General features: G+C 41.0%; 1 protein-coding gene across 1 annotated transcript; it reads right to left on the bottom strand.

Annotated features, from left to right (window-relative positions):
* Positions 1-2,105: 2,105 nt before the first annotated feature.
* CAPN6 (calpain 6) lies at positions 2,106-27,205 on the bottom strand. The gene is made up of 13 exons (XM_045383390.3): positions 27,084-27,205; positions 20,520-20,699; positions 11,247-11,378; positions 9,964-10,172; positions 9,263-9,455; positions 8,515-8,708; positions 8,167-8,244; positions 7,875-8,061; positions 5,933-6,055; positions 5,573-5,775; positions 4,874-4,995; positions 4,371-4,507; positions 2,106-3,761 (listed from the first exon to the last, which is right to left on the bottom strand). The coding sequence occupies exons 2-13, from the start codon at positions 20,682-20,684 to the stop codon at positions 3,579-3,581; spliced, it is 1,926 nt and encodes a 641-aa protein (XP_045239325.1). The 5' UTR covers positions 20,685-20,699; positions 27,084-27,205; the 3' UTR covers positions 2,106-3,578.
* Positions 27,206-27,679: the final 474 nt, after the last annotated feature.

The following is a 27,679-nucleotide window of genomic DNA, read 5'->3' on the forward strand; positions in this document are numbered from 1 at the left end:
CTCATTGTGGTTTTGATTTGCATTTCTCTTGTGACCAGTGATGATGCGTTTTTTTTTTCATATGTTTGTTGGCTGCATAAATGTCTTCTTTTGAGAAGCGTCTGTTCATATCCTTTGCCTACTTTTTGATGCTGTTGTTTTTTCTTGTAAATTAGTTTAAGTTCCTTTGAGATTCTGTATATTACACCTTTGTCAGATAGATACATTGCAAAAAATTTCTCCAATTCTGTAGGTTGCCTGTTCATGCTGATGATAGTTGCTTTTGTTGTGAAGAAGTTCTTTAGTTTAATTAGATCTCATTTATCAATTTTGGCTTTTGTTGCCATTGCTTTTGGTGTTTTAGACATGAAGTCTTTGCCCATGCCTATGTCCTGATTGGTGTTGCCTAGGATTTCTTCTAGGGTTTTCATGGTTTTAGGTTTTACATTTAAGTCTTTAATCCATCTTGCGTTGATTTTTGTATGAGGTGTAAGGAAGGGATCCAGTTTCAGCTTTCTGCATATGGTTAGTCAGTTTTCCCAGCACCATTTATTAAATAGGGTACCCATTCCCCATTGCTTCTTTTTGTCAGGTTTGTCAAAGATTAGATGGTTGTAGATGTGTGGTGTTATTTCTGAGGCCTCTGTTTTGTTCCATTGGTCTATATCTCTGTTTTGGTGCCAGTACCATGATGTTTTGGTTGCTGTAGCATTGTAGTATAGTTTGAAGTCAGGTAGCATGATGCCTCCAGCTTTGTTCCTTTTGCTTAGGATTGTCTTGGCAATGCGGGCTCTTTTTTGGTTTCGTATGAAATTTAAAGTAGTTTTTCTCTAATTATGTGAAGAAAGTTGATGGTAGCTTGATGGAATAGCATTGAATCTATAAATTACTTTGGGCAGTATGGCCATTTTCACAACGTTGATTCTTCTTATCCATGAGCATGGATTTATTTGCCATTTGTTTGTGTCCTCTCTTCTTTCATTGAGCAGTGGTTTGTAGTTCTCCTTAAAGAGGTCCTTCACATCCCTTGTAAGTTATATTCCTGGGTATTTTATTCTCTTTCTAGCAATTATGAATGGGAGTTTGCTCATTATTTGGCTCTTTGCTTGTCTGTAATTGGTGTATAGGAGTGCTTGTGATTTTTGCACACTGATTTTGTATCCTGAGACTTTGCTGAAGTTTCTTCTCAGCTTCAGCAGATTTTGGGCTGAGGGGATGGGGTTTTCTAAATATACAATCATGTCATCTGCAAACAGAGACAATTTGACATCCTCTCTTCCTATTTGAATACCCTTTATTTCTTTCTCTTGCCTAATTGCCCCGGCCAGAACTTCCAATTCTATGTTGAATAGGAGTGATGAGAGAGGGCATTCTACCCTTTTTCGTCTGGGGAAAAATTCTCATCCTTGGGGGAAAAAAACGCAGTAGCGTCTTTGTGCTTAATTGTAATATCATAGTGCCATCTGGTGACCATATGGAACGACTGCATTATCTGCAAGGGATATTTCATGTCTAATAAAAATCTACAATATGTAAATCTCTAGTGTGTTCTGGGTTAATGTTATAGGGACAGACAGTGAGGGCTGGACTTGAGAACTGTTGTCCTGAGCTATCCCTTTGGAGATCCCTCCCCTGGTCAGGCACTTTTTCATGGCAGAAAGAAAAATAAGAATTTTCCCCTTTACCCACCCTAAGATGGGCAGATGGCAGTTTGTATAAGCAAATGAGTGAAGTCTTCACACATCCCTTTGGCTCTAAGGAAGATGCTGGGAAAGGGTAGTTGGTATTTTGTCTTGTTGAGAGATCTGCCCTTGAAAGATTTGGCTGCTGTACCTATGGCCTCGAGTCCAATCCCAAATAGGAGTTTCAAACTCAAGTAACTCCGAATAGCACCCAGCTGCTAAATATGAAATAAAGGCCCCTCTTCATTCTTCCAACTACCCCAGCATGCAAAGAACTGTACCATCAGAGTGTAGCCAGGGCCTTTGAATCCATCACACTTTTACCTGAGCTCAGATTTCGTGAAGTACTCCAGCCCCTACCTCCAGTGGCTTTGAAACAAGTCTTAACAGATGTTCACTCTTGCCATCCATCCCATGCCATCAATTCAAGTCAAGACTGGTCAATGTATTGAATATGAACTTTATTGTGATTTGGTTTATGTAAGGCAGTGTAGTGAAGGCACTGCAGAAGTTAAACAGACTGGAAAACATGGTAAAAAATGAGCGAGCTAAAAATGAATGCTTGCTGGACTAGGCTAAGTACTACAACTATGTTTCTTTTTCATCATTGCAGAAGCGTTGAAATATTGTTGAAGGTGGGGGTTTGGGGTGGAATTAGGGAAGGCTTCATGGAGGAGGTGGCATTTATACTGGGCTTTGAAGGAAGGGCAGAACGTTGATAGGTTAAGATAGAGGGAAGAATATTTCATAGTGACTGACTCTAGAGAAAATTCTGTAGAAGTACTGAAAAATGAGAGGGCAAACAAACACCCCCAGCGAGTGAAGCATCCCAACTGAGAGAAAAGTCTGAGGAGTCTGGGCTGGGACCAAAGTCTCAAGTCCCCAGATGGAGTCTTCAGTACAAATGATATTAGGAGGCACAGGACAATGGGCTTGTTTGTAAACCTAGCAGCAGCGAGAGGTTTCACATTGCAGTCAGGGGCCCCAAACTGGCTGTACTATGTCTGGATGAATTCTCTCATCTTTTAGGTGTGTATGGTACTTACTTATCTTTCCTCTTGCCCACTGACTGCCTAAACGGTAGTTCGTGCGCGCCCATGTGCGCGTGTGTGAGTGTAGGTGTGTGTAGATGGGTGGGGGACCGAGGCTTTGTCTCCCACTGCAGCTTCTTCCACTTTTCCTTCTTGTGGCACACAGCTGGCTTCCATTGAGCTGAAGCTCAGGCCCTTCTCACTGTCTAGGACTCATTGAACTCCAGCTCTTGATTAAGCACCTAGGAAGCTTTCTCAACATGAAGGTAAAATTTACTGTGGGGGCTGACTTGGTTGAGGGCAGGACTACACTTTCCGGAGGTGGTGATGGTGGTGAGTGGTGGTGGTGGTGGTGGTGGTCGTGGTTGGTGGTGGTGGCAGTGGTGGCTGTAAGGGTTGGGGACTTAAAGCCGGCTCTGGCTGCTGGGTGAAATGCTGCTGGGAAGTCTATAGTGTTCAGTCAGGAGATAGGATGTCAGGCTAGACCAGCTTGGCCTTGATCAGCCCTCCTCCTTCCTCAACATGCCCTACAGGGGAGATATATCAAACAACTGAAAACATCACAGACATCTGTAGGGTGTTCAGCCTCTTGTTATTGTCCTGCTTGAATCTCACCCCCGGAAGCCTCAGAGATCCTTTCTTGGCAAAGGTGTATGATGTCTAGATAGGACTGTCGCCTCCCCATGTCCAGCTGCTGGAGGTATATAGGTTATGTTGCTACTGATGCTACTTGGATTGGGAAGTATGGGGAATTTATCAGAAGAGAGGAAAGTTAATTATTGTGAATCTCATTCTTTCTAAAGATTGTGAATCTTAACTAAGACCTGGCACCTGACAGAAAATAAAAGGGTGGCAAGCTTTGTCAGGATTCTCTGGGATTGGAGATTTAGAGCTCAGTGAGATCATCGCTGGAAATAACCTTGAAACTGATGTGGCCTTGCTTGACTTTTGCAGTTGGACCACCCTTCTTACGCAGGTACAGAGACTTCAGATCACGGCAGTCGCTGGGGTCAGCATCCAGAGTAACCTGCCCCAAGAACTGATCACAGAATTTTCGGCTGTTCCAGACCTGGAAAGACAAATGAAGGGAGTGAAGATGAGCAGCCCTCAGTGAGATTAACCTTTGCCCAGTGACATTCAGATCTAATGCTGAGCTTCAAAAGATTTGTTTTAAAACCAAGAGACCATTCTATCCGTTCCTGAAAGCCCATCAGCTGAGGGAAGGATATCTCAAAGAATATAGGTGAAAAGCCAGAAAACGGAATCTCCGGTTTGTTCTTGACCTGTGGGATGGTTACCTAAAGGCTGCTGGTCAGGCGTATTAAGTCAGAAAAACTGCCAGACTGCAGTGATTCATCCTGACCTAGCCATGTTGAGGGTCCTCTGAACTGGCATATGCTTCCCTCCATGGGATTTTATGATACGTGTGTTAACATGTGTACTGGTGAGCATGTGGACTTTTGCCCACAATTAAATAAATGGAAGAGAGGAGATTTAGGATGGATGGTAATAAGGAAGTCAGTGTCCATGCTTGGTGAGAAGAGTTTTTGAGTATAAAACAAACCAAAAAATATGATAATTCTTGTTCTGCATCCTAAACATACATAAGGTACTTGGGATCATCTAGTATTTGGTACAGAGTATGAGCCTTTCTGGGGACCCCTGTACACACTCTTACCTGTACTATAATAGGAATGTCAGTGGTCCTTCTGTAGAAAATGGCCTGGGTGTCAAAAATGGCATGAACTGTATTCTTCTGGACAGGAGAACGGACTTCCTCCTTTCCACATTTGATGACCAAATATGGGTTTACAGCTGGAACAAAGTGACATGTTTTTAACACAGCAATTAAAGTTCCTTTTCTAGATAGACAAGAAGGTATCTCAGTAAGCCAGTCCTGGGACTTTCAGCATAGCACCTGAGCACCGGAATGACTGAGATTCAACACTTTTATTCCCACTTCCCTTTCCTTTTCCATATTTTGTATAGGAATATGAAAATGAATCTATTGTAGGCCTTGCCTGAAGTTGACATCCCATCCTCTGCCATGATTGCCATCCATTCCCAACTTCTCTAGACTGAAAATATTGCTGGAGAAAATAATTTGTGATCATATTTTCTAACTTATGTGCTATAAATGCAACTGAATTTTGCTTTCCCAGACATTCCTGCCATTCTTACTTTCATTGGCATACTTCTTCTCCAGGTCCTCAGCACTATGAACAGTGATCTGAGTAACTACTTTCGGGTAGCCACGAGCCAAGTTCCAGCAGGACATTTTGGGCATGTCCAGAGTCAGTTCCCTAGAACATCAAAAATAAAATATTTTCATCATATGATAAACATCCTTTGATGAAGTAAGTCCACCAAAGCAGACATCATTGCTGAAAAGCATGAAACATTGTATGACTTAGCCCATTCTTCCTCAGATATGGCTTATATATATTTTGAGCATGCTTTCCTTTCTCCTTTCTTTAAGGGCCAGGAGATAAAGATCAAAGTAGGCAGGGCTGGGACAAAAAGGTGGCTTTGGTGACCCAGCACTCAGAACATAATAGAAGAGCAGGGAGGAGTGCCATCTGCTTAAGAAAAGAGGGTATCAGCCAGAAAACAGAAGACAAAATTTGATGTGGAAGAACTTAGACTATAGGCCTGTTCCTCTTTAAGGGTAGCTCAGAGCTCTAAAGTTCAGACCTTCACTGGGGAATTTCCCCCAACCTCTCTTTGAGAAATATTTTTACCACCATGATTTCAGTGAATCAAGTCTGATTTAAACAAGTTGTCCCATCGAACATCTGAAGAGGGGAGATGGGTGAAGGGGTTCAGGATTGGAGGTAAAGCAAAGAACAGGGGTTTGAGGGCTTGCGAAGGAAACTGAACCTGAGCTGGACAGGCACTTCAGAGAAGATTCTCAGGAGAAACTCGCTGGTGCGACCATGCTGGAACATGGTTGGGACAAGCACATAGTTGCCCTTCTTCAGGTACTTGCTCAGAAATACTGTGCGAGTGTCAATATAGGTGGAAGTCCCAGCACGCTCCTGGATGTAGAGGTGGTGGAGGCGGAATTTGCGGTTCATCTCCACCTGGAAATGAAATAGGGTAAAATATTCAATTCCACTCAAATCGTGGTTTTTGTATCCTCCATTTCCTTTATCCCTAGGCCTTTCATTCTTCCCCTACCCCTAAATCATCTTAATTTTTACTTTGTTTGCCTCCATTCTCTCTGCTCCAAATTTTTACCTTGAAGAGCTCAAAGCCAATGATGTAATTGTCAGGTCTTCCCATTCGGCGGTAAGTGCGCAGGTCCTTCTGCTGCAGTGACATAATAACCTTGTGCCCATCCTCAGGCACGGTGAAGATGTACTAAGGGAAAGAGGCCACCAAAGAGGTGAGTTAGAATTCCCATTTCAGATGAGCCAGCTTAAATTTCAGGGAAGAAAGCTTGTCATTGGGAAGCAGAGCCTTGAGTTATTTTCTGGGCTTTGATATTGATCAGACAACAAGGTCTTGGATAATTCATTGACTTGCTAAGTGTATACCATTAACATTTGCTTCTTTCTATGTCATTCAGCATGTGTTGAGGGACAACTTTATTCTTAGCCTTTGACGCCAAAGAGAATATGCTTTGTTCTAATAAGTTATTGGTAAATTATTGTATTATTATTATTGTTGTTGTTATTATCCCTTCGTATTTAAATGCCATTTATAGAAAAAGTCTGGAATCCATAAAGACAGAAAGGGTTTTCATTTGACTCAACCTGACACTACAGCATCACCCTGGGCTAGCCTCCTATTGCCATCCAGACTTATGGCCTGTGGAAGAGCTGGATCCACTTCCTTGGAGAATTGATGTTTTGCTACTGCCACTTTAAGGAAGCTACAAGCCTGTGTCAGACTTTCCAAACATCATCTGGGGAATCACGGTGCTATTAGGAGACAAAACTAAAAGGCATCAGATTTTCCTCTCTGTCTCTGTCTCCATTCCTCTCTCCCTTTAGAAGGAAACATGAAACAGCTATTCGGGAGGCTAAGGCAGAAGGATCCCTTGATCCCAGGAATTCAAGGGTGCAGTGAACTGTGATCCTGCCACTGCACTCCAGTCTGGGCAACAAAGTGAGATCCCATCTCTAAAATGACGGAAAGAAGGAAGGAAGGAAGGAAGGAAGGAAGGAAGGAAGGGAGGAAGGAAAGAAGAAAAAACAGATTCAGAACTAAGGCCCCTAAGTTCAATCCTGTACATACATATAGAGTGAAGCCATTTTCCCAGCTTAGTATATATGCCTAATACTTGAAACATTTCCAGAGCTGTAAATGGGGGTGAGGTGGTGTGTGGCAGGGGAGATAGGAGATTTCTTTTCTTTAGGAACAATTAAAATGGAAAGGGTGGAAGAGCAGTATGAGTTAGGTGAATCAGCCCACTAGTCTCGGTATTCTCCTAAATGCCTGACCAATGAGATCCATGGAAAGACAAGACACACCCATGTCCAGTGAGGCAGCAATATAGGCAGAATTCTTGTTTTCTATGAGTTAGCTCATCAGCACATTTTGAGATGAAACCATCCAGGTTATTATAGATTCAGGCTTTAGATGTTTGGGGTTTTTACTCTGGACTTGACCCTGCTGTGTCACCTGGAATAGCACTGTAATGGGAGATGGATGGGATGGAGTCATTGACAGGGCAATGATTCAAATCCTGGGAAAAATGACCTGGATCTAGATGATAAAATGGAGGCATAATAATGGGGTTCAAAAGAGTCATCTGCATTAGAAAGAGGAAGAATATAGTAAATGTGCACCCCAGAGAACAGCTGGGCAGTAAAGCGAAATGAGGAAGAATTGAGAGAACATCTCAAAGCAGATCTTCTCTCTCCAATGTGGGACCATCACAAGGAAGCAGGGATTGTCAAAGAGCCATACCAGGCGATATGGCCAGAAGAGAGGCAGCCAGAGGAGGTGATTCAGATTTGATAATGCTGCCAAAGTCTGTCTCTGCAAAAAGGCATAGTCTGCTGTAGTTTACAAGCACCTGAGACAATCCCTAGGGATCCTGGTTAATGAATATTACACGATAACTGCAAATGGAAGACTTGATGCTAAAGAAATACTCCAGAGATGACCAAAGCAAGATCTGAGTTCCTATTGACTGGATAACTTTGAGGCAAATAAAGTAATTGACTCAAACCTGGGGATTCTGCAGGAAGGTATCACGGTTGTTATAGCAGCCTCCTGAGCGGTTCATCAGGGGATCATCATCCACAGTCCAGCATCCCAACACCGATTCCAGCTCCTTTCGGCCAAAAATAGGGTTGTTCACATTGCGGCAGACATTCAGTTTGTGAAAGTTGCGGCAAAAGTCCTCCAAGCTCATCCTGAATGGAAGGAGCACAGGAAAAAGATAAAGATGGTATTTAATACTTAACACTGTAGTTCCATGTGGAAGCCCCAATTCCCTTAGTGCAGAAACCGCTCCTCACCAAAACTCTCCATCATCAGACATAACAAGCCCCAGGTTTTTGCGATCTCCTGCAGTCAGTTGCTGCCACTCTTCAGAACTGAAAGCAAATAGAAAGAAAGAAAGAAAAAAAAAAGATAAACCATTATGTTTGCCATTGACTTCTTGTAGTAAGCAGGATGCCAGAGAAACAGAATGCATGAGAATCAGTCCTGCTTTATTTCATCTGTGGCTGGGTCACAGACCCCATGCCTGACAAGAGCCCACAGATGTCACTGAGCACTGAGAGCACACTAGCAGTCTGGAGGGATGGATCTGGGAGAACTACAGGGCTTTGGAGATGTAGCTGTGAAAGTGGAATGCAACTCACATTTCACTCCAGGGGCCACTCCATTCCTGTCTTCCCAAGGGGTTTCTCAGGCGAATCATATACAGCTTCTCAGCACTGAAGACTTCCACAAGTCTCTCTCCAAGACGAATTTTGCGAATATCAGTCATGGTGTAGGTATGGCCCTTCAGCAGCCCCCAATCAGTTTCAACTTCTTGCTCCTCCTGATTGGGAGACTGAGAGCAAAGAAAGATATATAAAGGCACAGAAACTGGGAGACCCAGTCCTGATCCCCCTTCTTCATTAATTGGCTTAACCCAGTAGGATTGAAGCTAGTTCTCACACAGATGGAAATTTCATCCTGACACCCAACTTGAAACAAAAGCAGTAGAAATAAAGAATATAATATAACAACTCAAACAAGTCAGATTCAGACTATCCACTGTAGTACATTAATATGAACTGACAAAATTTGATGGGGCAGATTCATTTATTGAACAAGCAGCCATAACCTCAAGATCTAGAAGCAGAGACAGGAGGAATAATTTAGCAGAGGCTACTGACACCAGCCTGGATGCTGCATTGGTTCCACGTCGAATGACTGGTACAAAAGGATAAAAAATTAAAACACCTCAACTTCTACACCAGGACAAAATGTGTATCTTAGCTTTCCAAGTACCATTAATAGTTTTTCATGGGTCTTTGGGTTAAGGGCGAATTTCCCTACTAAATTTTGTAGTCTCTTCTGCCAGGAATGAGTATACAGTGGTTGTTTTTCATAAGTACAAACCTCAATGGAACAGCAGATCAGACCGCCTTTGGTAAATGTTTTGTACAGTTCTCCGAATAGCTTGTACTTCTCTTCAACAAGCTCAGTGTATCTTCCTTTCTGCATGTCAACAGTTTCAGCCAATGTGCCCGTGAAGTCCACAATAATATCAGTGATGGTCAAACCATCCAGGGCCTCATAACAGCCTAGCAGCCTGAGGACAAGTATGCAAGGTTATCTTTGTAAAATTGTTTTTCCAGGTCAAGAACATAATACTCTAAAGAATCAGAACATTCCCTGCCTAGACTTTACCAGATGGCTTTTCTCTAGGTATGAAATGAGATATTTTTTGAAATTATATTCAGAAATTTCTAGGCTTAGGCTATGTTGATCAGGGACAGTCTATGCAAAAACTTCTTTCTATGGGGAGATATTAGATAAAGAAAAAAAGAAGTGATAATGCCATGTGATCTGCAGATAGCAGCAGGAAAGGATACCTGGGAGCAGGTAAGAGTTTAAATGGAGACAAGAACCTCTGATTTCTCTCTCATTTAAGATTTCTGACAGCCAGGCCCAAGTGCAAAACAATGCCTTAGTTCTGACTGACATCTTACCCAACTTAAACTCCAGGGTTGGGCTTGGAGAGAATGAGCTCCCAAAGTCAAATGCGGCTTTCCTTTCCTCATGTACCCTGACAGCAGACTAGTCAATCCCCTCCTTACTTTGCATAAGCTTTTTCCAGCAGAGCATTCCAAAACTCATTCATGGAGGTGGAAAAAGAGAAGACCAGATCTCCATTAATGGTGGGCAACAAGTCATCAATCACCACTTCAGTCCATTCTCCAAAATGCCAGAAACGAAAGCGAAATATCCCAGCATATTTATCTGTTTTTTGAGGGTCCCACTCCTGTTCCTTATGGTTAGGAATTGTCTGGAAATGCAAGAACATTTAATCAAGTGTTATTCACCAGACCACATCCAGAAACTGAGATGAAAATTTACTCCTGGCAAATCCACATGACAACAGGAAGCAAGCCACATACACCTGGTTTGAGTCTGGATTGGAAAATCCTAGGTATAGCATTTTACCCACAACTTCTGCTTCCTCAGATCAGTTTGGCTGAGGATGATATCACCACGCCTGTCTAAATGCACACAGGAGAACACAGTGTGGCTGGGACAACCAGTCAGTGGTTAAATGCTTTCCACAAATAATCTATAAACTAGATGTTAAGAAGCGGAATACATAAACATATTCATGATTGCATGTTTAAAATGCAAGGCATTCTAAAAAGCAAAACCAATCAAAATCAAGGCCCATTGTAGTTTGTTTTTTAAATATCCATTCTAGAGATTTTATATCAATTCTATTGAATATGGATTTAATTTGCATTTTGAATAAAATCATGTTTAGGAATTTTTTTATATAACAGCTACACATTAATATTCTAAAATTATTTTTTTGAGGAAAATGTTTTAACTTTGTCCCAAGTCAAGTTAATACTTCATTGCCTTGAACTCTACCTGAATGCTAAAGGAATTTTTGTACTATTAATAATTTATTAGAACCTTTTCAAAGTCCTACTTCTGTCTTTCTCACCTTTTCTGTTATTAATATGTATTAGTGACTCCCTGGTTTCTACTGACTTTATATCCCAGTAGGTACAGATAATGTAATATGCAGAGATACTGAGTCAATGCACGGCAAATGATAACCAAAGATTTCAATGAGCATATATGACAAAGCAAGTAGAGTAAAACGTTAATGGTAGAATCTAGGTGGGTATATGAATGTTCACTATAAAATTCTTTCAACTTTTCTGTGTTTGCAAAACTTCTTATAATGAAAACTTCTTATAATGAAATGGAGGGAAGTCACCTAGTTAATATCTCTGCTTTCAAGAAATACAACAATCTAAGAAAGTTATGAGCTGATTTTTTCCTAAAGTTATTAAAGAAGACAAGAAAGTGGAAACTGAATGAAGTCCCACAGGAGGGATAATACCTTTGTCCAATGAGACTCCTGAACAGCCAAACAGGAAAATGCAGAAACCATTGGCTTGTGCCCCAGTCTCCCTTGGGTCAGCTGGTGGTTGCTAATGTTGCCCACAATCAGACGGGGGTCATCACAGATGTCCTATGAATACAATAATTGGTTATATGAGAGTCTGGGAAGAGTTTCGCAAGAGTCACTGTGAGCTGAACTAGGCAGGACAGCCTTCATAGAGAAGATAAGGTTAGAGTTGAAAAATGAGTAGGCTTTCCATAAGTGGGTTGAAGGGAAGGCTGAGGGGATTATAAGGAAAACCAAAAAACAGTTGATCATCTTGCCCCATGTTTGGAAGTGGCAGGAGAAATGAAAGGAGGGGGTGTGACGAGATTGGGTGCCATGCGGTGGTGAGGGCTCTTAGACATAGCTATCATTGGGGTTTGGGAGAGTTTTCACCACAGCAGTGACCTTTCAAAAAAAAAAAATAACTAGGAATTAGTACGTTACATTCTGATCCTATTTTGCCAGGATGAGATTTTCTGAAGCACCTGTGTTTGGAAGGGAGGTTGTATTAAAGAGACAAAGTCTAATGAAGGTTAACATTAATTCTTCTCCTTCTCTAGGGAAATCAGTTAGGAGACCTTATAGAAAGCCCTTTTCTAACATAAAGCAAAAGCAACAGTGGTCTCCATAGCAACCAGATTTTTCTACATTTTTGGATGAATATAGATGACAGCAGCATTAATAGCAAGTGGTAATAAACCACTCACAGGAACACTTCAACCGGCCCTCTTTCCCAGTGAAGGTCCTGAGGGAATCTGGGCAGAGTGGGGGCAGTATTTGTTTGGAATGTATGCATGTATCTTCCCCCCAACATATTAACTGTGCCTTTCCCCTGGGAGTAATACAATTATAACACAAAGTGATAGGGCACAGTAGAGTCATTTTCAAAGCATAATTCATGTCTAAAGGAAGAATCCGCATAATTCTCCTGATCATAGTCAGAATAGGATTCACAGTGGTGTTAACACTGGAGTTGACTAGAATTAGGCAGTTGGACAAGAGAGGGGTAGAGTGGCATAACAGGTAGAGAGAAAGGCATGGGCAAAGGCATTGTGGCATACATGACACTGCATAGTTGAAGACATAATTGGGTGACTCAGAGTACCAGCATTTGCAGAGTTCAAAGGCAGGAAATACCAATGCATTCTTGACTAGATCGAGAAAGCTTCACGAGGAGGCCATTGGCCGGTACCTTGACATTCTGCTTACGCAGAAGAAATAAATCCTTATCTCAAATGGAATCTAGACATATATCCTTTTAAAAAGTATTAGAGGCAGCTATATTTTTCTGGTCCTCAAATCTCTTTTTTTAATGGCCATAATTCTCCTTGATGAAGGGTCTGGTCTACAGAATGAAACATTCCATATATTCTTTAAAAACCAAAATAACTCTGGAAAGAAATAGGCAGGCATTCTGGGCAAAGACAAGTCCAAGTTGGAGATTAATTGGGCATCCCTCTGCCAAAAGGAGATGGCTAGATGGGTTGTCAGCTTTGGATTCTCAGGTCTTTTTTTTTTAGATGCATGCCTGGTAGCTCACAACTACTTTTTGTTTTAGGAGAATTTTCTATCTTAAAAAATATTTTTTATGAGTTGCAAACTGCATTTGTTTTCACTTGTTGAACATAGAGCAGGTATGTTGGGTGAGTCAAACCCTGATGTTCTTTTTCTTCTCATTGTTTTTTGCCTTTTCTAAAATGAAACTAAGCACAGTTTTTCCTCCCCAGGTCAGGTGTTTTCATTTTATTTGGAGCAAGATGTCAAAGTATAAAATAATTTCTTTGACCTAGATAATACATATCATAGTTTCCTAACATGGAAAAACAATAAAGTGAACACTGATATATGAAAAAGTGTGCTTTTAGACTAGTAAGACAAATTATTTGCTAGTTTTATGTAGAGTTGTTAGTGGTTGGAGATACACTATGGTGTCTTGAATTTCCATAACATTTTCATTTCACAATAGGTATCTAGGCTTAGCCAACACGTTTGGCATGTCAACTTCTATTGAAGACATAAAGGGTCACATAAGTGAGCAAAAAGACATATAAACAGAATTCAAATTGAGGAATGGTGTAATTATTCTCTTGTAGACCCAAGATGGATATGATTATTATATATTATATGTGTGTGTCTATGTATATATATGTATGTACATATAATATATATATATTAAAAGCTGTGTCAAATTCATGAGAGAATGTAAGTTTGGGACCTCCCCGCCCCCCACACCATGTTCCATTTCCTCTTATAAACTGGTCCATTCTCCAGGTATGCTTTACCCCTCTTCATACATGATGGCTATTTAACAATAGATTTAAAACATGACAAGTTAACAGTCATAGAATGTCAAAACTGGAATGAATTTTGGAGACTATCTAGTAAAGCTTATTTTTCACATGAGGAAGCAAGCTCAGAGAGGGGCAATAACTTGCTACTCTGATCATCTAGCTAGTCAGCAGGAGACCTAGGCCTAAAGTTTTTTTATTTTTCAGAACCACATATGGCTAGAGAATAAAACTCAAGACCTCAGTCATCCATCCCTGTGCCTTTAGGCTCAACAATAGCCATCACATAAAGGATGATATTGTGCAACTCCTCAGGGACAGAGATGCTACCACCTCTTTCAGTCATTCATCCCAATGTTTTATGCCTCTGCTTAAAACCTACCTAAACACTCTTCACTCTCTTGGAAAACTTACTTACCTCTTAGCTTTTGGTTCCAGGATAAAGATCACTAATAGGTGTTAGTCTGCTCATTTAAATTCACTAAATATGAATCAATCTCTTACTCTATGTAAACATCGTGATATGAAACCTGGGAAACAAATCCTTTATTAAGCCATATCTTCTGTCTCTTTAAGGAAGTGAGGCATTAAAAGACTAGAAAGTAGCCAAGGATTTAAAAAGGGTAAATGGTAATAAGCCAATGCAAATCCAGCAGCCAAACAGACTATTTGGTGACAAATTTGAAAACAACAAAATGACTGGTTGTTGACTTCTTCCCTAGTTTTGGACACACGGGTATCTTCCTGTTGGGGTTAAGGATGTAAGACTTGAGAAACTTTTCTGTAACTCAAAGCTGAGATGCAGAGTGCAGATGGGACATTTCAGCTTGAGCCATGCTGGAGAGGTAGGAATGGGGTTGGAGGAGAGGTCACAGCACACATATTCACAATATTTGGGTGGCTTAGGAGCGAGGAGGGATGCTGAGCCCTTAATGGTTCCCAGCTGTGTTGGCACAGTTGAAGTGATCCTTGAACTGAGCTGTTTGTCACGGCAAAATGATTTCTTAGGAAGAAACACACAACTAGGAAGTTAGTACCAAGAGTAAAGCTGAAATGGTCCCCACATGACCCCGCCTCTGAGCCAAAACCTTCCATTAAGCAAAGCAGCTTCTCTAGGAAGTATGTTCTCTTAGCTTAGTCTTAAGGGACTTCTCATTGTCCTTACTTCATCCTCCTTCCCAGAGACCTCTGAGCGGGAGGGGGCAAACAGTTACAAGTCCTGTAGCCCTGCACAAGGCACTCTATGTGACTCCCTTTGCACCTACCACATCCAAATTCAGCATTTTTTTTTTACACAGGTGAAATTTACTGACAATAAACATGGAGGTCCAGGGTAAACCGCAGGAACCACAGTAAAATGAAAAGCTGCCCAGAAAACCAGCAGCCAGAAGAGTGGAAACACTTTTGACCAAGTGCTACGTGCAATCTAGCAGTAATGAGGGGGTACGAGTGTGGACACCTACAAGTGAGGCCAGCCCTGTGGTAGGTACATTATGAATAAGTCCAGGGTCTGAATAGTCCCAGAAGGCTCAGGGGCTAATTTGCACACAACTGCTACTCAGGAACGGAGGGTTTTGTGAGCTAGTCCAAGTAGCTGTTATCTTACTTAGAAAATTGAACCATCCCCCAAATGGAGCATTTATAGGTGGACTTAGGCTCGAGGACCAATGTTGCACTAGCCTCTCAAGGAGTCCACTTTTCCTAATGCGGAGTTTCAATTCTGCATGAAGATTTGGTTATCAGTAAAATATTCTCTTCCTTCCTAACCCTTCCAAGGAAAACTCAATATGGAGAATAGAATAGGATCTTAGGCCCAACTTCCACCTCCAAATTAGGCCACCAATCACTATGTAATCATTTTCTCACTTAACCTTCAGAATTCTGCTGGGAGACTCAAGGCATAGATCCCAAACTGCTTTTTGGGGAACAATTTGTATATCTATGCAATGGAATACTGTTCAGCAATAAGATGGAATAAACTGATACATGTTACAACGTGGGTGACTCTTGAAAACATTATGCTAAGAAAAAGAAGCCAGTTACTTTCATGATTCCATTTTAAGTGAAATGTACAGAATAGGCAGTTCTGGATAGAAACCAAAAGTACATTAGTGGTTGGCTGCAGCAGGGAGTGGGGGTAGGGTGGAGGGATTACTTCTTTCAAATGTGCACAAGGGATCTTATTGAAGTGATGCAACTCTTCTACAACTGGGTTGTGGTAATGTTTGCACAACTTTAAATTTATTAAAAATCATTGCTTTGTACACTTAAAACAGGTGAGTTTCACAATATATAAATTGCACTTCGAGAAAGCTGTTAAAGTTTGTTAATGCATAATTTAAAATAAATAGGACAGTTGGAGAGAAAGACTATGGGCCTATTCAACTCTCTTCAATTGTGTAAACAGTGGAAAACACTTAGGACTACTCACATGGAGTGATATAGTCTCTGGGAAGAAAAGGAAATTCTTGAACAGACTAGGCCAAAACTACTATACTGAGATATTGCATTCAGCTGGTGATTGGAAATTTCTATTAGCACAGAGGGAAAAGTGTTTCTTTTTTTTACAGTTCCCTCACATGCCATCTATCACCCAAGCCTGTATATTCTGCTTTTAATGTCTCCCCTCATCTGCCTTTCCCTTCCATTTCTACTACCATAATTTTAATCCAGAGCCTCATCACCCTCCCACTCTCAACCAGACAATGTAGTAAAATGGCCCCAGGGGAATGTATTCTTGAAGGGGAGACTAGGCAACAGCAATGGTAGCAATGTTGAACTTAAAACTTGACAAGAGAGCTGACAGATCTTGTGCAGGAGTCCTTTTTTCCTCCACAGTTGACAGTGCAAATTCCCATGAGGCTTTACTCCTTTTTAGTCAGGGATTAGATGTGTCTGATTTTAAGACACTATTGTAGGTAGATATGAGTCAGTAAGGAAAAAAGCCAGAGGTGGGTAGGAGGGGAGAGTGGCTGGAGGGAGCTGGAGAAGAGATTTTCTGTGGGAATTTGGCAGGCAGATTTCAGCCTAAAAATCCAACCGGCAGTCTTATGATCGCACTGTAGCTCAGTATAAGTTAGATCTTATAATTTATGAAGACTATATATGTTGAGCTCCAGGAGGATAGAAAAGTCCTGGAGCACATGGTCTCAGGCAATATACCTGTGTACTCAGAAAGCTAGGAAAACAGCTGAGGCCAATGGACAGCTGGATAAATTAAGAACTTTCCTCTGGAGGGCATGGGCAGATGATATGGCATTGAACAATTGCAAAACACTCAGAATTCCTGCCATCTGACGAGGCTCTTTAAAACACAGCAAGGAAGTGGCAAGTGGGAGGAGGGGAACTCAATCCTGCCCGAGAATAGGAGGGTGGCCCAGGCTAGAAAGGGGCGGAGCTTGACTGGAGTCAGTCTGTTAAACTATCAGTGGTGTTTGCAGGCATAGAGGATTATGAAGTCAAAAGCCTTCAACACGAGAAAGGAAAAAGACAGAAAATATGAGGTTAATCGTGTTGCTTCCATTTTGGAGACTTCAGAAAAGAACCCCAGTTAAGTGTGCAGCTACATGGCATGCCAAAGGACAAGATGTCTGTAAATTTCACTGCAAACCAGGATCTCAACCTTGCCAATGAGGCGGGGGAGGCCAACGACTCATCTGGTCTTCCTGAGCCAATTCAGAGAGGCCCAGCTCCGTCTCTCAGCTTTCCTGATGGGAGGCCAGAGAACTTTGACGTGGTTCTTGACCACAGGCTTGGCCTCCACTCTGGCTGGGAAGGAATCCACAGCTTTTCGAGGAGGCTCAGATGGTGGTCCAGAACCTTGTTTTTTTCTCCTACTCCCCACAAGAGGCCCCTTCCCCGACCATTCCAATCTATGGTAAACTCCCCTTCTTCAAAAATTCTACATGATTTACTGTCCATGCGCCTGAAAATAGCATTTCATACATCCAACATTCATTTCTTTTTTAACTCTTTGATAGCTCAATATCCATCTCCCCAACTAGAATGGGAGTGCCTCACCACAGGCCATGTCTGTGTCTTGCACCAAGGCTGGCATAGAGTAGGTGTTCAGTAAATATTTCTCTAGTGACCCTCCCTTTGGGCTTAATAAGACTAAGCAAACAACATGCTCTCAAACAGGAGAGTGTGGAACAATTAATGAAAGTGTGGCATCAACACAATGAAGAAGAATGTGAGAACTGACTGGAGGGAAGCTACTTATTTTGGTAAAAACAGGAGACACAAAACAACTAACTCTATCTCCCTGATATGACAGCAGGATAGAGTGAAAACTCATGCAGGCTTTGCAGTCAAACCCGGATGAAAATCCTAGCTTGTTAGCAGTCTGACCCTGAGCAAATACTTACCTTCTCTTAAAGACACAGTTTCTTTCTATATAAAGATATATAATGGGCATGTATCTGCTGGTATTTTTTAAACTTGGAAAACAGAATTGCATCAAAGTAACTTTTAACATGCCTACTTTGCTAAGCCTTGGTAAATAAGGGTGAAATAAAATAATGTACCTCAAACACAGTATCTGGCCCATAGTAGGCATGTCGTGACTGTTGATTCTTTTTCCTACTCATCCCCACTGTTCAGCCTCTCTCTCTGATTTTCGCTCACTTTAGAAGGGGTATTGTTTGCTTTAGAGGCAAAATGCAATGGTTGTTAAGACTTTTTCCTTCCCTGCTAATCCATCTAGGATTCAATCCACAGAATTTGGAGGATGAAGGCAAAGGACAATGGGCTGAGCCAAGACAGAGGGGGAAGGATGTGTCTAAAGACAGCCAGTACAGGAAACACTGTCTGCTTGGTGCACATCTGGGGAATGGCTTCATGTTGGCTTGCAATTTTGCTGCCCACCGGATTCCCTCCCACCTCCTCCACCTCACCCCTACCTATCATCCCTTTTCTCTTCTGTGTCTTCAACCTGTTCTTCTTTACCATCTACTTCTTAGCCTATAAATATGTTCAAGTCTGTCCTATTTCAGAAAGACACCTACCTAGTACACCTCTCTTAATTTCCTGCTTCGTTTTTAGCTACTTTTGCCGTATTGACATCTTTTCCTTCATATCCAAGCATCAGAAAAGAGGCATGCCCCTCATTTATCACCATCCATTCATAAGAGTGGATCCCAGAAAATGTATCTCTATTTTCTCTATGTATTTTTGCAAAATAAAAAAAAAAAAAAAGCCTGTCTGCATACCAAAGTATTGGTTAGTGAATTCTGCTCATTTCCTAGATTTTTCTTGCAGGCCAGCTAAGTGATCCGCTGGAATGTCAATAACTGCAGACACAGAAAGGCAGGAGGAGTGTAATTTTCCTTCAGACAGAGCGAGCTTCTCCCAGTCTCATACTTTCAATGGTTGTCATTCTTTATAGGCAAAAACTAAGAGATGTTCTTTGAGTTGCGTAGAAAACAAGTCTTGATGTAACCGGTGTATCTTGACACCACATGGTAGCAACGTGCATAAACTGAAGTAGCTCTTGGCATAACTCCATTTAGGAATTTAAGCTGTGGAAATTACAACTAAAAGTGATAGTTGGTAAAAGGGTTACCTGAAGGAGCAAACATTGAGATGATGCCTGAGATGGTTCCATAATAGCACACAGAAAGGAACCTCATTAAATAGGACCTGAATGCCTTCAGGATATTATGAAGGTCCAAGAACTTGCATTTCACAATGCCTATATACCTCATCCCCTACATTGAGAAGGAGCTTAGGTACAATATCCTTCTATCCAGTTTTACCCTTTAGATATAGCAAGGTTGCAATTTATTCTCCAGACTCCATCATCCTATTGTTTTATACATTGAGCTCCTGCTCATGTAGGGCTAGTGAAAGGATTCTGAAACTTGCTTTAGAGACACAACATACAGATGATGCACAGAGAACCACAACAGCTATTAATAGTTACTACTAATAGGTGGTGAAAGACCTACAATTCTACTTGAAGCCCACTTGTCCAGTTGTGGGATGATACAGGTGACAGTGTCCATAGAGCAGCAAAGAACCCTTCTCGCCCCCATGAAAAATTCATCTTTTCCTTTTAAAATTCATCTCATTTATGCTCACTGTATAAGGAGTTTTTCTCTTCACTGGCCTAAAATTACGTTTAAATTGTTATGATAGGTAACTCAGTAAAGAGGCAAGAGCATAGCTGCTTTTTGAGTTACCATATTTACTCAAATGAACTTCCAAAAGAAAATAAGAATGGCATCTCTCTCTCTTTTTTGTACAGAAATATTCATAGCATCTTTATATGTAACAGTAAAAAATACTAGAACCAACTCCAATGCCCTTTAGTAGGTGAGTAGATGAACAAATTTTGGCATATCCATATCATAAATTACTACTCACCAGTAAAAATAAAACAACTATTGATACACAGAACACCTTGATTGGATCTTAGATTAATTTGCTTAAGGTTAAATAGCTAATCTCAAAAAGGTACAGCATATCTTTCTTTGTTGTGTTTTCTAAGTAAATCTGTCAAAATTTGACTAAAATTCAGGACTCCAAGCTAGAGCCAGGAGCGCAGATCCACGGAACTTTCATTATAAAGTTTTCTTTATGTGAGGTGATGAATACGTTAACTTGATTATGGTAATTATTTCACAATGTATACATATATCAAAACATCACATTGAACACCATAACATACAAAATGTTTATTTGTTAATTATATTTTAATAAAGCTGAAGAGAGAGGAAAGAAAGAGAGAAAGAAGAAAGAAAGAAAAAGAAAGAAAGAGAGAGAGAAAGAGAGAGAGAAAAAAAGAACGAATGAAAGAAAGAAAGAGTAAGAAAGAGAGAAAGAAAGTTAACTTCTAAATTGGTCTACACAGTAGACCTTGTAAGTGAAACAGTGGATCAAGTAGAGGTATGATGAAGGAGGTCAAGGAGAGAGAACGTGTAAAATAGAGAGTTACCTGGGGACGTTTCCACACCACCTTTCCAGGAAGCAGTCGGTTATAGAAAAGAGAATCATTCTCAGGCAGAAATGTTGGATCACAGAAAAGTCTACTGTCTTTGACGCATTCCTGCTTCAGTTCCTGGTATTTCTGGTTTTTGAAGAGCTTCAGAGGAGGACCCATAGTGTTGAACTATGCCTAGAATGAGGAAAATTGTTGTTTTTGAAGGAAGAATTTCTCAGGTCTTTTAAGGGTTACCTGAGATTAGACAAACAGCCGTCATCCCAGCGACTTCTTCCCAGAGCTAGGCACTTCTAGTTTGGATTTAAAGGAAACGTCACCATTTTCAAAGAAAGAAGGTTCCACGCTCAGCAACTAATTAGTATGGGGCCTTGGGTAGGGCACCTAACCATTTTGGCTCTCAGTTTCTTTATCTGTCAAATGGGGCAATATGGGTCTTAATCTTATTGGGAAAAAAATCAATAATAAAAGTGAAGATTGTGAGTTAAATGTGATTCATTATAATTTAAAGAGAAGTCTTCCATTTACACCAGCAGGAAGTAGTTCAAGGCAAAGTACAACTTGAAGATAAGGGAAAAAATCATTTTACTATAGTCAGAATAAGTTGGTTCCCTGGAGAGTCACGCACTTTGTGCGTGAGGGGAAAAGCAGCCTCTTTCCATTCCAGCAAGTCTTTTTACACAATTTCTTCCGTCTTGTCATTTAGAGAACTTTGCATTTTTTATTATTGGCCAGGCAGACTACTGCAAGAAACGGCTCAGCAGATGGCCTCCAAAGCCAAGGAAAGATAGATTGTATGGTCTTTCTTCTTAAAAGTCTAATGTATAATCCTTTGCCAGTGATAAAAGGCAGATTCTGAAATTCAGTTACTCTAATTTGGTGGGCTATAGATTGTTATCCCACGGCAATACACCCTTGCTTCCTTTTCTTTAAAAAAGGGAGGAAAAACAAAAACCTCACATGGCTAAACAGAGAATTCATATAGTGGTTCTTCAAGCAATGTCTATCAGAGTGCCCCACACTCAAGTGCTCTTAACAACTGGTTTTTAGGAAGATAATTTGAAAGGCAAATTTGATTTTCAATAGCCTTGGGGTGATAATAGGGTTTTCAGCGCTTTTTCTTGATTCACAAAGATAGATTTGTAATGATTTTAATGATCCTCTCCTGGCATTCAACAGTAAATAAGAATGAGATTGTGAAATTTACATCGTGTCAACTATTTCAAAATGTATTTTAGAAATAACTGTCTATATTCTATAATCACAGGAGGGTTGAAACAAAAATAAACCTGAGTAAGTTTCAGAATGTCTGCTAAAAAAATGAGGAGAATACGTTAGCACTTTAAGGAGTATCTGTGTGGTATGTCTGTGGGGCAGTCGCTATTTTATAAAAAGTGAAATATTGATCAGACCTCTCTACTAGTTCGTTTTATGTCCTTTCAGTATCACATTGAAATGCCTCACTGGTAAAGAAGTTTCCCCATTTGAAAACCATAACAATTTTTAATTTAAATGTTTGCAGTGTTATTACAATGTTACTTGCAATGTGTGTACAACAAACTTACCCTTTCTCTGAATCCAAGGAACAAGAAGCTGAGAATAACCACATTTTTTTTTCATAGCCTTATTTATTGGCAATTGCTTTTAAAATTGAGAGCTGTGGGGGCACTGCAAAACACTGATGTCCTTTTTTTCATCAGATTTGTCTGCTCACGTGTTTTAAATATTAAAGTGTACTTCATTGTATTTGAAAGCATGGATGGTATCAATAATAATTTTTAGTTATGCAGCATCAGAGCCAACCTGAATGTTTGCCCAGACTCCTATTTGAAGGCTGTCACAAATGGATCCCAATTTTCTTGTATGCTCAAACTTACAACCAACACTACTGCGCCTCTTGTTTTCCCTAGAAGGTTTGGTGAATTGCCAGAGCCTGGGGACTGTAAATGTGGAATAGCCTGGGGCAATTAGAATATTTAGTTTGCCAGAACCTCCTAGTCCTGGACATTCTGGATAAATGAGTATTTCCTGTTCTGCCTTCAAAGGTCTTCCTTACTACTCGGTCAAATGGCAAGGCAGGCAAGATCCTGCAAAAGGAATTCCTGTTATAAAGAGGGCCTGTGTACAGACAGAAGTAGCATAAATTGAAAGGAAAATCAGGTTTGATTTTTTAAAGCCCGTGTGATCCCAGTAGACTCTCTCAGAGGCAGAATGTACAGCTTATATGGATAGTTTACAGCTTGACAGAATACCTTTTAGGTTGGGGTGCTTGTGTTCTGGAGACACACAGTAAATAAAGAAGAGCAGGCTATAAGTCTGACCTTCCACTACAGTACAACTGTAGTCCCAAGTCCTCTCGGACTTGCGGAGTAGAAGTGACCTTCATGTGGAGGTTGCAGTGAGCCGAGATCGTGCCATTGCACTCCAGCCTGGGAGACAGAGCGAGATTCTGTCTCAAAAAAAAAAAAGAAAAAAAAAAAAACAGTGACCCTTATTTCTGACTAGGCAACAGAACTGTGATCCATTTGGTTGTGCCTCAGTTTTCTCATCAGGAAAATGAGATTATCTGCCCTGCCCCCTCTTACACCATGGGTGTACCTAATGAGATGGTTGGTGTAAAAGTAGTTTTGAATAAGTAGAAAGTGATCCATAAATGTAAAATATACACTGAAGCCCTCTCATTGCCTAGCATTGAGCTGGGCACACAAATATTGTTCAGAAAATGTTTGTTGAACGGATAAATGTCTTATGTGGAGAATTAACGTTTGCATGGCAATTTCTTGTTTGAAATGTGTATTTTACATTTTAGTTCGGGTTCTCGTCATAGCAGTCATGCTTAATGAGATTATCTGTGCCCTTCATTTTGTATCTGCAGAAATGGCAGTTTAGAGAAGCAGTAGCTAGAAACTGGCAGAATTAACTCAAACCCAGGTTCTGTGCAATGCCAGATTCGGTGTGCAGCTTTCCATCACACCACACTGCTTCTTTTGGTCACTACCTTCTTAGAGAAAGGATTTTTTAGTTCAAATGAGGAAATCCTCCAAAGCAAACATGATACCAAACTTTGAGGCATTCTGCCTAGAATTTATTGCCATGGTAGATATTGAAAAGGTTCTTTATTTTCATGGTTTGATGATCATGGGAGAATCTGAACCCTTTACATCAGAGAGTTCATCATTTAAACATCAGAAAACTTTTGGAAACCCAGACATTTGTAAGTTGAGTTTGTCATAAACAACTTATTCTGTTGGAACGGATGAGTGCAGAGAAGGGAATGCTCCCTCCTTTCTGTTCTATTGCACCCGATGGTGATGGGGATGGGAGAGCCCTTACATTAAAGATCACATATTAGGAAAGTCGGTAGACAAGAAAAAAATTAGGGCTTTGAGTATAAACCCAGGGATTTGAGTATCAACCATGGAGAGCCTCTAGCTAACAAAGGCAATTTGTGGACATTTAAGAAGGGGGACCCTGTGGCCTGAGGGCTAGTGGTACGAGTGGTTGGGTGAGGCAGAGTGTGGGGCTTAGCACTGAGGTAATGGTCTTAAGCAATATTATTTTAATTCAGACCCACCACTTTGAGAAAGAATATGAGGACAACCGTGTCTGCCAAGGCAAAGGATAGAAGCGGGCCCAGAGTGCAGAAAGTTGAGAAATGCCAGGGGAAGTTGAGGGAGACTGCCACGTAGAATACAAGGCTGCAGTTTAAAGAGGGAGGTATTTTTTTTTCTACTCGCTGGACTGGAAAGCTTGAGGAAGTTAGGCAAGTCGTGAAAGCAGAATCTCTTGCTTCTTAACCTGTGTATTAGCCTTAGAGTAAAAAGCATATTTTGCTCTAAAAATATCTGATAAAATACATCCTGTCTGCAGTTCACAAGCTGCTTTGGATTTAGGTGAGTGGGAGAGAACATGAGGGAACTTAATGGAGAGAGGGAGAGAGGGCATGGCTAAGGCATTGTTCCTGGCTAGTTTCTCCTTTTCCTCAGTTTCCTGCCTGTTCTGTACTTGGAGCCAAAATCGAGATCAAATCAATAAAAGTTTGCAGACAAATTTAATACTGAAGACCCAATTCTGCCCTGGCATGAGGTAGGCACCACTTTACCCACAATCCACATCCCTTATCCCCACACCTGGGGGTGATATGGTGAGAGAAAAGGGATTTGGATAGGAAAAAGTAATATAAATTCAACATCCACATGGTATACAGAGAACAGTGCTTTTTCACATGTACACAGGCAGTCATAGTTTACATATACGGGCACGCATTTAACCACGGGACTTATGTATGGCTGTTCAGATTCAAACTTCTAACTAGATATTCTGGGTCGAAAAAGGACCACAGAGATCCTCTGATCCAGCCCACTGCCTTATATAAGATGTACCTACTCTGCCCAGAGAGAAGAGTCTGTTCAAAGTCATTCAAAGGAAAAAAAAAAAGAGGACACAATTTTCTTTAATTCCATTGTTCAATAATTCTATCGAAAAATAAAAAGCAATTCAAAATGATAAAAAACAACACAGGTGGTTACAAGGTCCAGAAACAAATCCAAAATATCACCATTTAGTATACATAACATCTCAGTCCCTCAGTTTCCCCATAGCACAATGAGAATATGTTAGCTGTCCTGTCTACTTCAGAGTGTTATTGGGAGAATGTAATGAAATTATGTATGTGACCATACTCTTTAATTGTTAAAGATAAGGCTAAAGCAGGGCAGTAGTATTAGGAAGCACTTGTTTTTAGCAAGTTAAATTTCTTTTGTCTTTAGGGGAAACTGATGAAATTTGATCATGTGCTTTAAATAAGACATGCACCAACATTTAGAAGATTAATATAAAATCGCCCCTCCACCATTCTCTACACCTCCCTATTTCACCCCTCCTTTTTTGGCTGACTTGCTCTTTTGTCCAAATAAGCCCATCCTATATGTCTACTTTTCCAGCCTTTCAAGAATCAAATTCTGATTTTATAGAACGTTATGTTGGAAAGACTCTTAGAAATCACTTAGTACAACTTCTTTCTTTTGTTGTAAGGTAAAGGGTTACGTAGTGACAGAGCCCACACTAAAACTGGTACCTCTCAACTTTTTTTTTAACCACAATTTGTTGTAAGGTGGGGAGGAGGGCAAACTGGCAGACACAATATGTCAAGCAAGACATTGCTTTTAAAAATTCATTTTATCCTCTTCTCACAAGAATGCACTTAGAAGTTTTGTTTTTGAATTGCAAGCTGTCAGAAGGTGAGATGATTTCAAATCAAGGCTAATCAAAGAAACACTGTTTGAGGGTCACAAAGGGGCATTTTCTGCTTTTAATTTAGGAACTGAAAACTCCCAAGGATATGGAAAGCCTGCTTTTTAACCTATTCCTGACCATATAAGTGTTTAGACTTTTTCCCTAGACTGCTAGGGAGTCTAAGGACAAATAAAGAACGTTATTTGAATACAAAGTATTCACACACACTCAGGCACACACATGCACATAAGCATGCTCACACACACACAAACTTCCAGAGGAATAAAAGAGTTAATTAGCAGTCCACAAAGAATTTTTTGTTTATTACTTCAGACTGTAAAGTGTTCTTACTTTCACAATAAAGATTAGCAAATGAGGCATTAGCTGAATTTCAATACACCATTAATACAAACCAGGATGCTTTATCCTGAAGCCAGAAGTAATTGTCAGGACAGCAGAATTTGTTGAGTTTTTCTATGTGCTTTTCAGCAAACTTACAGTTCCAAATCCTCAGAACCAATTGTTTCTATTGCAATGCACCGCTCCTTTTTCCCGTCCCCCACCCAAAGCCAGCTCTGACCAAGTGGTCCAGTGAAGACCCTAGAACAGTGTAGTTGGCCTGGGGGTGGAGGATGGAGCCCCATCTTCAAATCAAAGTTTAAACCAAAGCTGGAATCAGAAGGGAACAAAGCCAGGCCAGAGGCGGAAAATGGGATAGCCAAGATCAACCTGTCACCGGGGCAGGAAGACCACTGGCTGTGCAGACAGGGAGTTAAGATAGACTTGGCCACCACTTTCTCCTGTGCAACAGTGCACAGCCTGCTCACCCTCCTACCAGAGCTCACGGGCCTTTTGTATACAGTGTGGCTCCAAGATTTTGCCTGCATTTCAATAATTTGCCCACAGTTGTGGGTCAGCAGAAGCTAGAAGGAGGCCCTGAAAGGAGCCAGACTTCTCCCCCTCAACACCATCCCCTGTGGTTTTTCCTCACTTACCAGGTATTTTGGGTAGCAGAAGGCAAGCACATACACATGCATGCGTGTGTGCACACACACAAAACTGACCAGATATCCCCAGAAAAGTTTCATTGCCAGACAATCACAATCATCACCCCACACACCCCTCAAAATAACCAACCAAAAATTCCATTATTTTTGAAGTTCTCAAACTGCTATTAACAGGCACATATTTGATCCAGACAAGCCATAAAATATAGCTGTAGAGTTTGGTTAACTATAAAGTTGAAGTTTCTTCATCTTTCTTAGACGCTAAGTTATCCAGGAAATAAAACTCCAGGGTAAGTTTCTGAATTCCCTCTCTACTCACCTGAGTTATCCCAGGAGCCCTGCTGCGGTTGCTGCTGCTGCCGCCGCTGCTGCTGCTGCTGCTGCCGTTGCCGCTGCTGCTGTTAGCCAGGTAACCCCACGAAAAGTCTGTTCAGTCAGTGCGGCTGAACAAAGATTCTGGCTTTCTTAACCTGAAAACTATTTGGGCTGTACCAAGCTCTGCTCACAGGGGGAGGTGCCTCGCAGCAACTTCAGGAGGCTTTGCCCCGCCCAGCAGTCAGAAACTGATCCTGAGTCATGAGGAAAATCTGGAAAGTGCCTCTACCAGATGTGCAGACGGGATGCCCACTCCAGACCCACCCACTAGCAAACTGAAAAACTCAGGAAGCCACGTTTGAAAGCTCTTTCGGTTTCAAGGAGAAATAGGAATTTCAGCCAGGATTCTGATAGATTTCTTACTTTTCTGTCCCAGGGTTAATATCACAGACATGCACATTACTGGAGAGGGGACATGCAGAGAAAAATGGTGAAGTGTTGGCAAAGTTAATGTGGGCTAGGCTACAGACATGGCCCTGGTAGGCAGATCTGTGATAGTGGTGAGGACTTCAGCAAGTGACTGTCAGTGAAAGAGCAGCT

Source organism: Macaca fascicularis, chromosome X (genome assembly GCF_037993035.2).
Source record: "Macaca fascicularis isolate 582-1 chromosome X, T2T-MFA8v1.1".
NCBI classification, from domain to species: domain Eukaryota; kingdom Metazoa; phylum Chordata; class Mammalia; order Primates; family Cercopithecidae; genus Macaca; species Macaca fascicularis.

What these genes read in the sequence shown, in the direction of transcription:
- CAPN6 (XM_045383390.3), bottom strand. Translation starts at nt 20,684, where the DNA reads ATGGGTCCTCCTCTGAAGCTCTTCAAAAACCAGAAATACCAGGAACTG. An exon ending in AGGAGTCTCATTGGACAAAG is followed by an intron (nt 10,173 to 11,246) that starts GTATTATCCCTC and finishes TTGCATTTCCAG; the next exon opens with ACAATTCCTAACCATAAGGA. An exon ending in TGATCTGCTGTTCCATTGAG is followed by an intron (nt 8,709 to 9,262) that starts GTTTGTACTTAT and finishes CTTTGCTCTCAG; the next exon opens with TCTCCCAATCAGGAGGAGCA.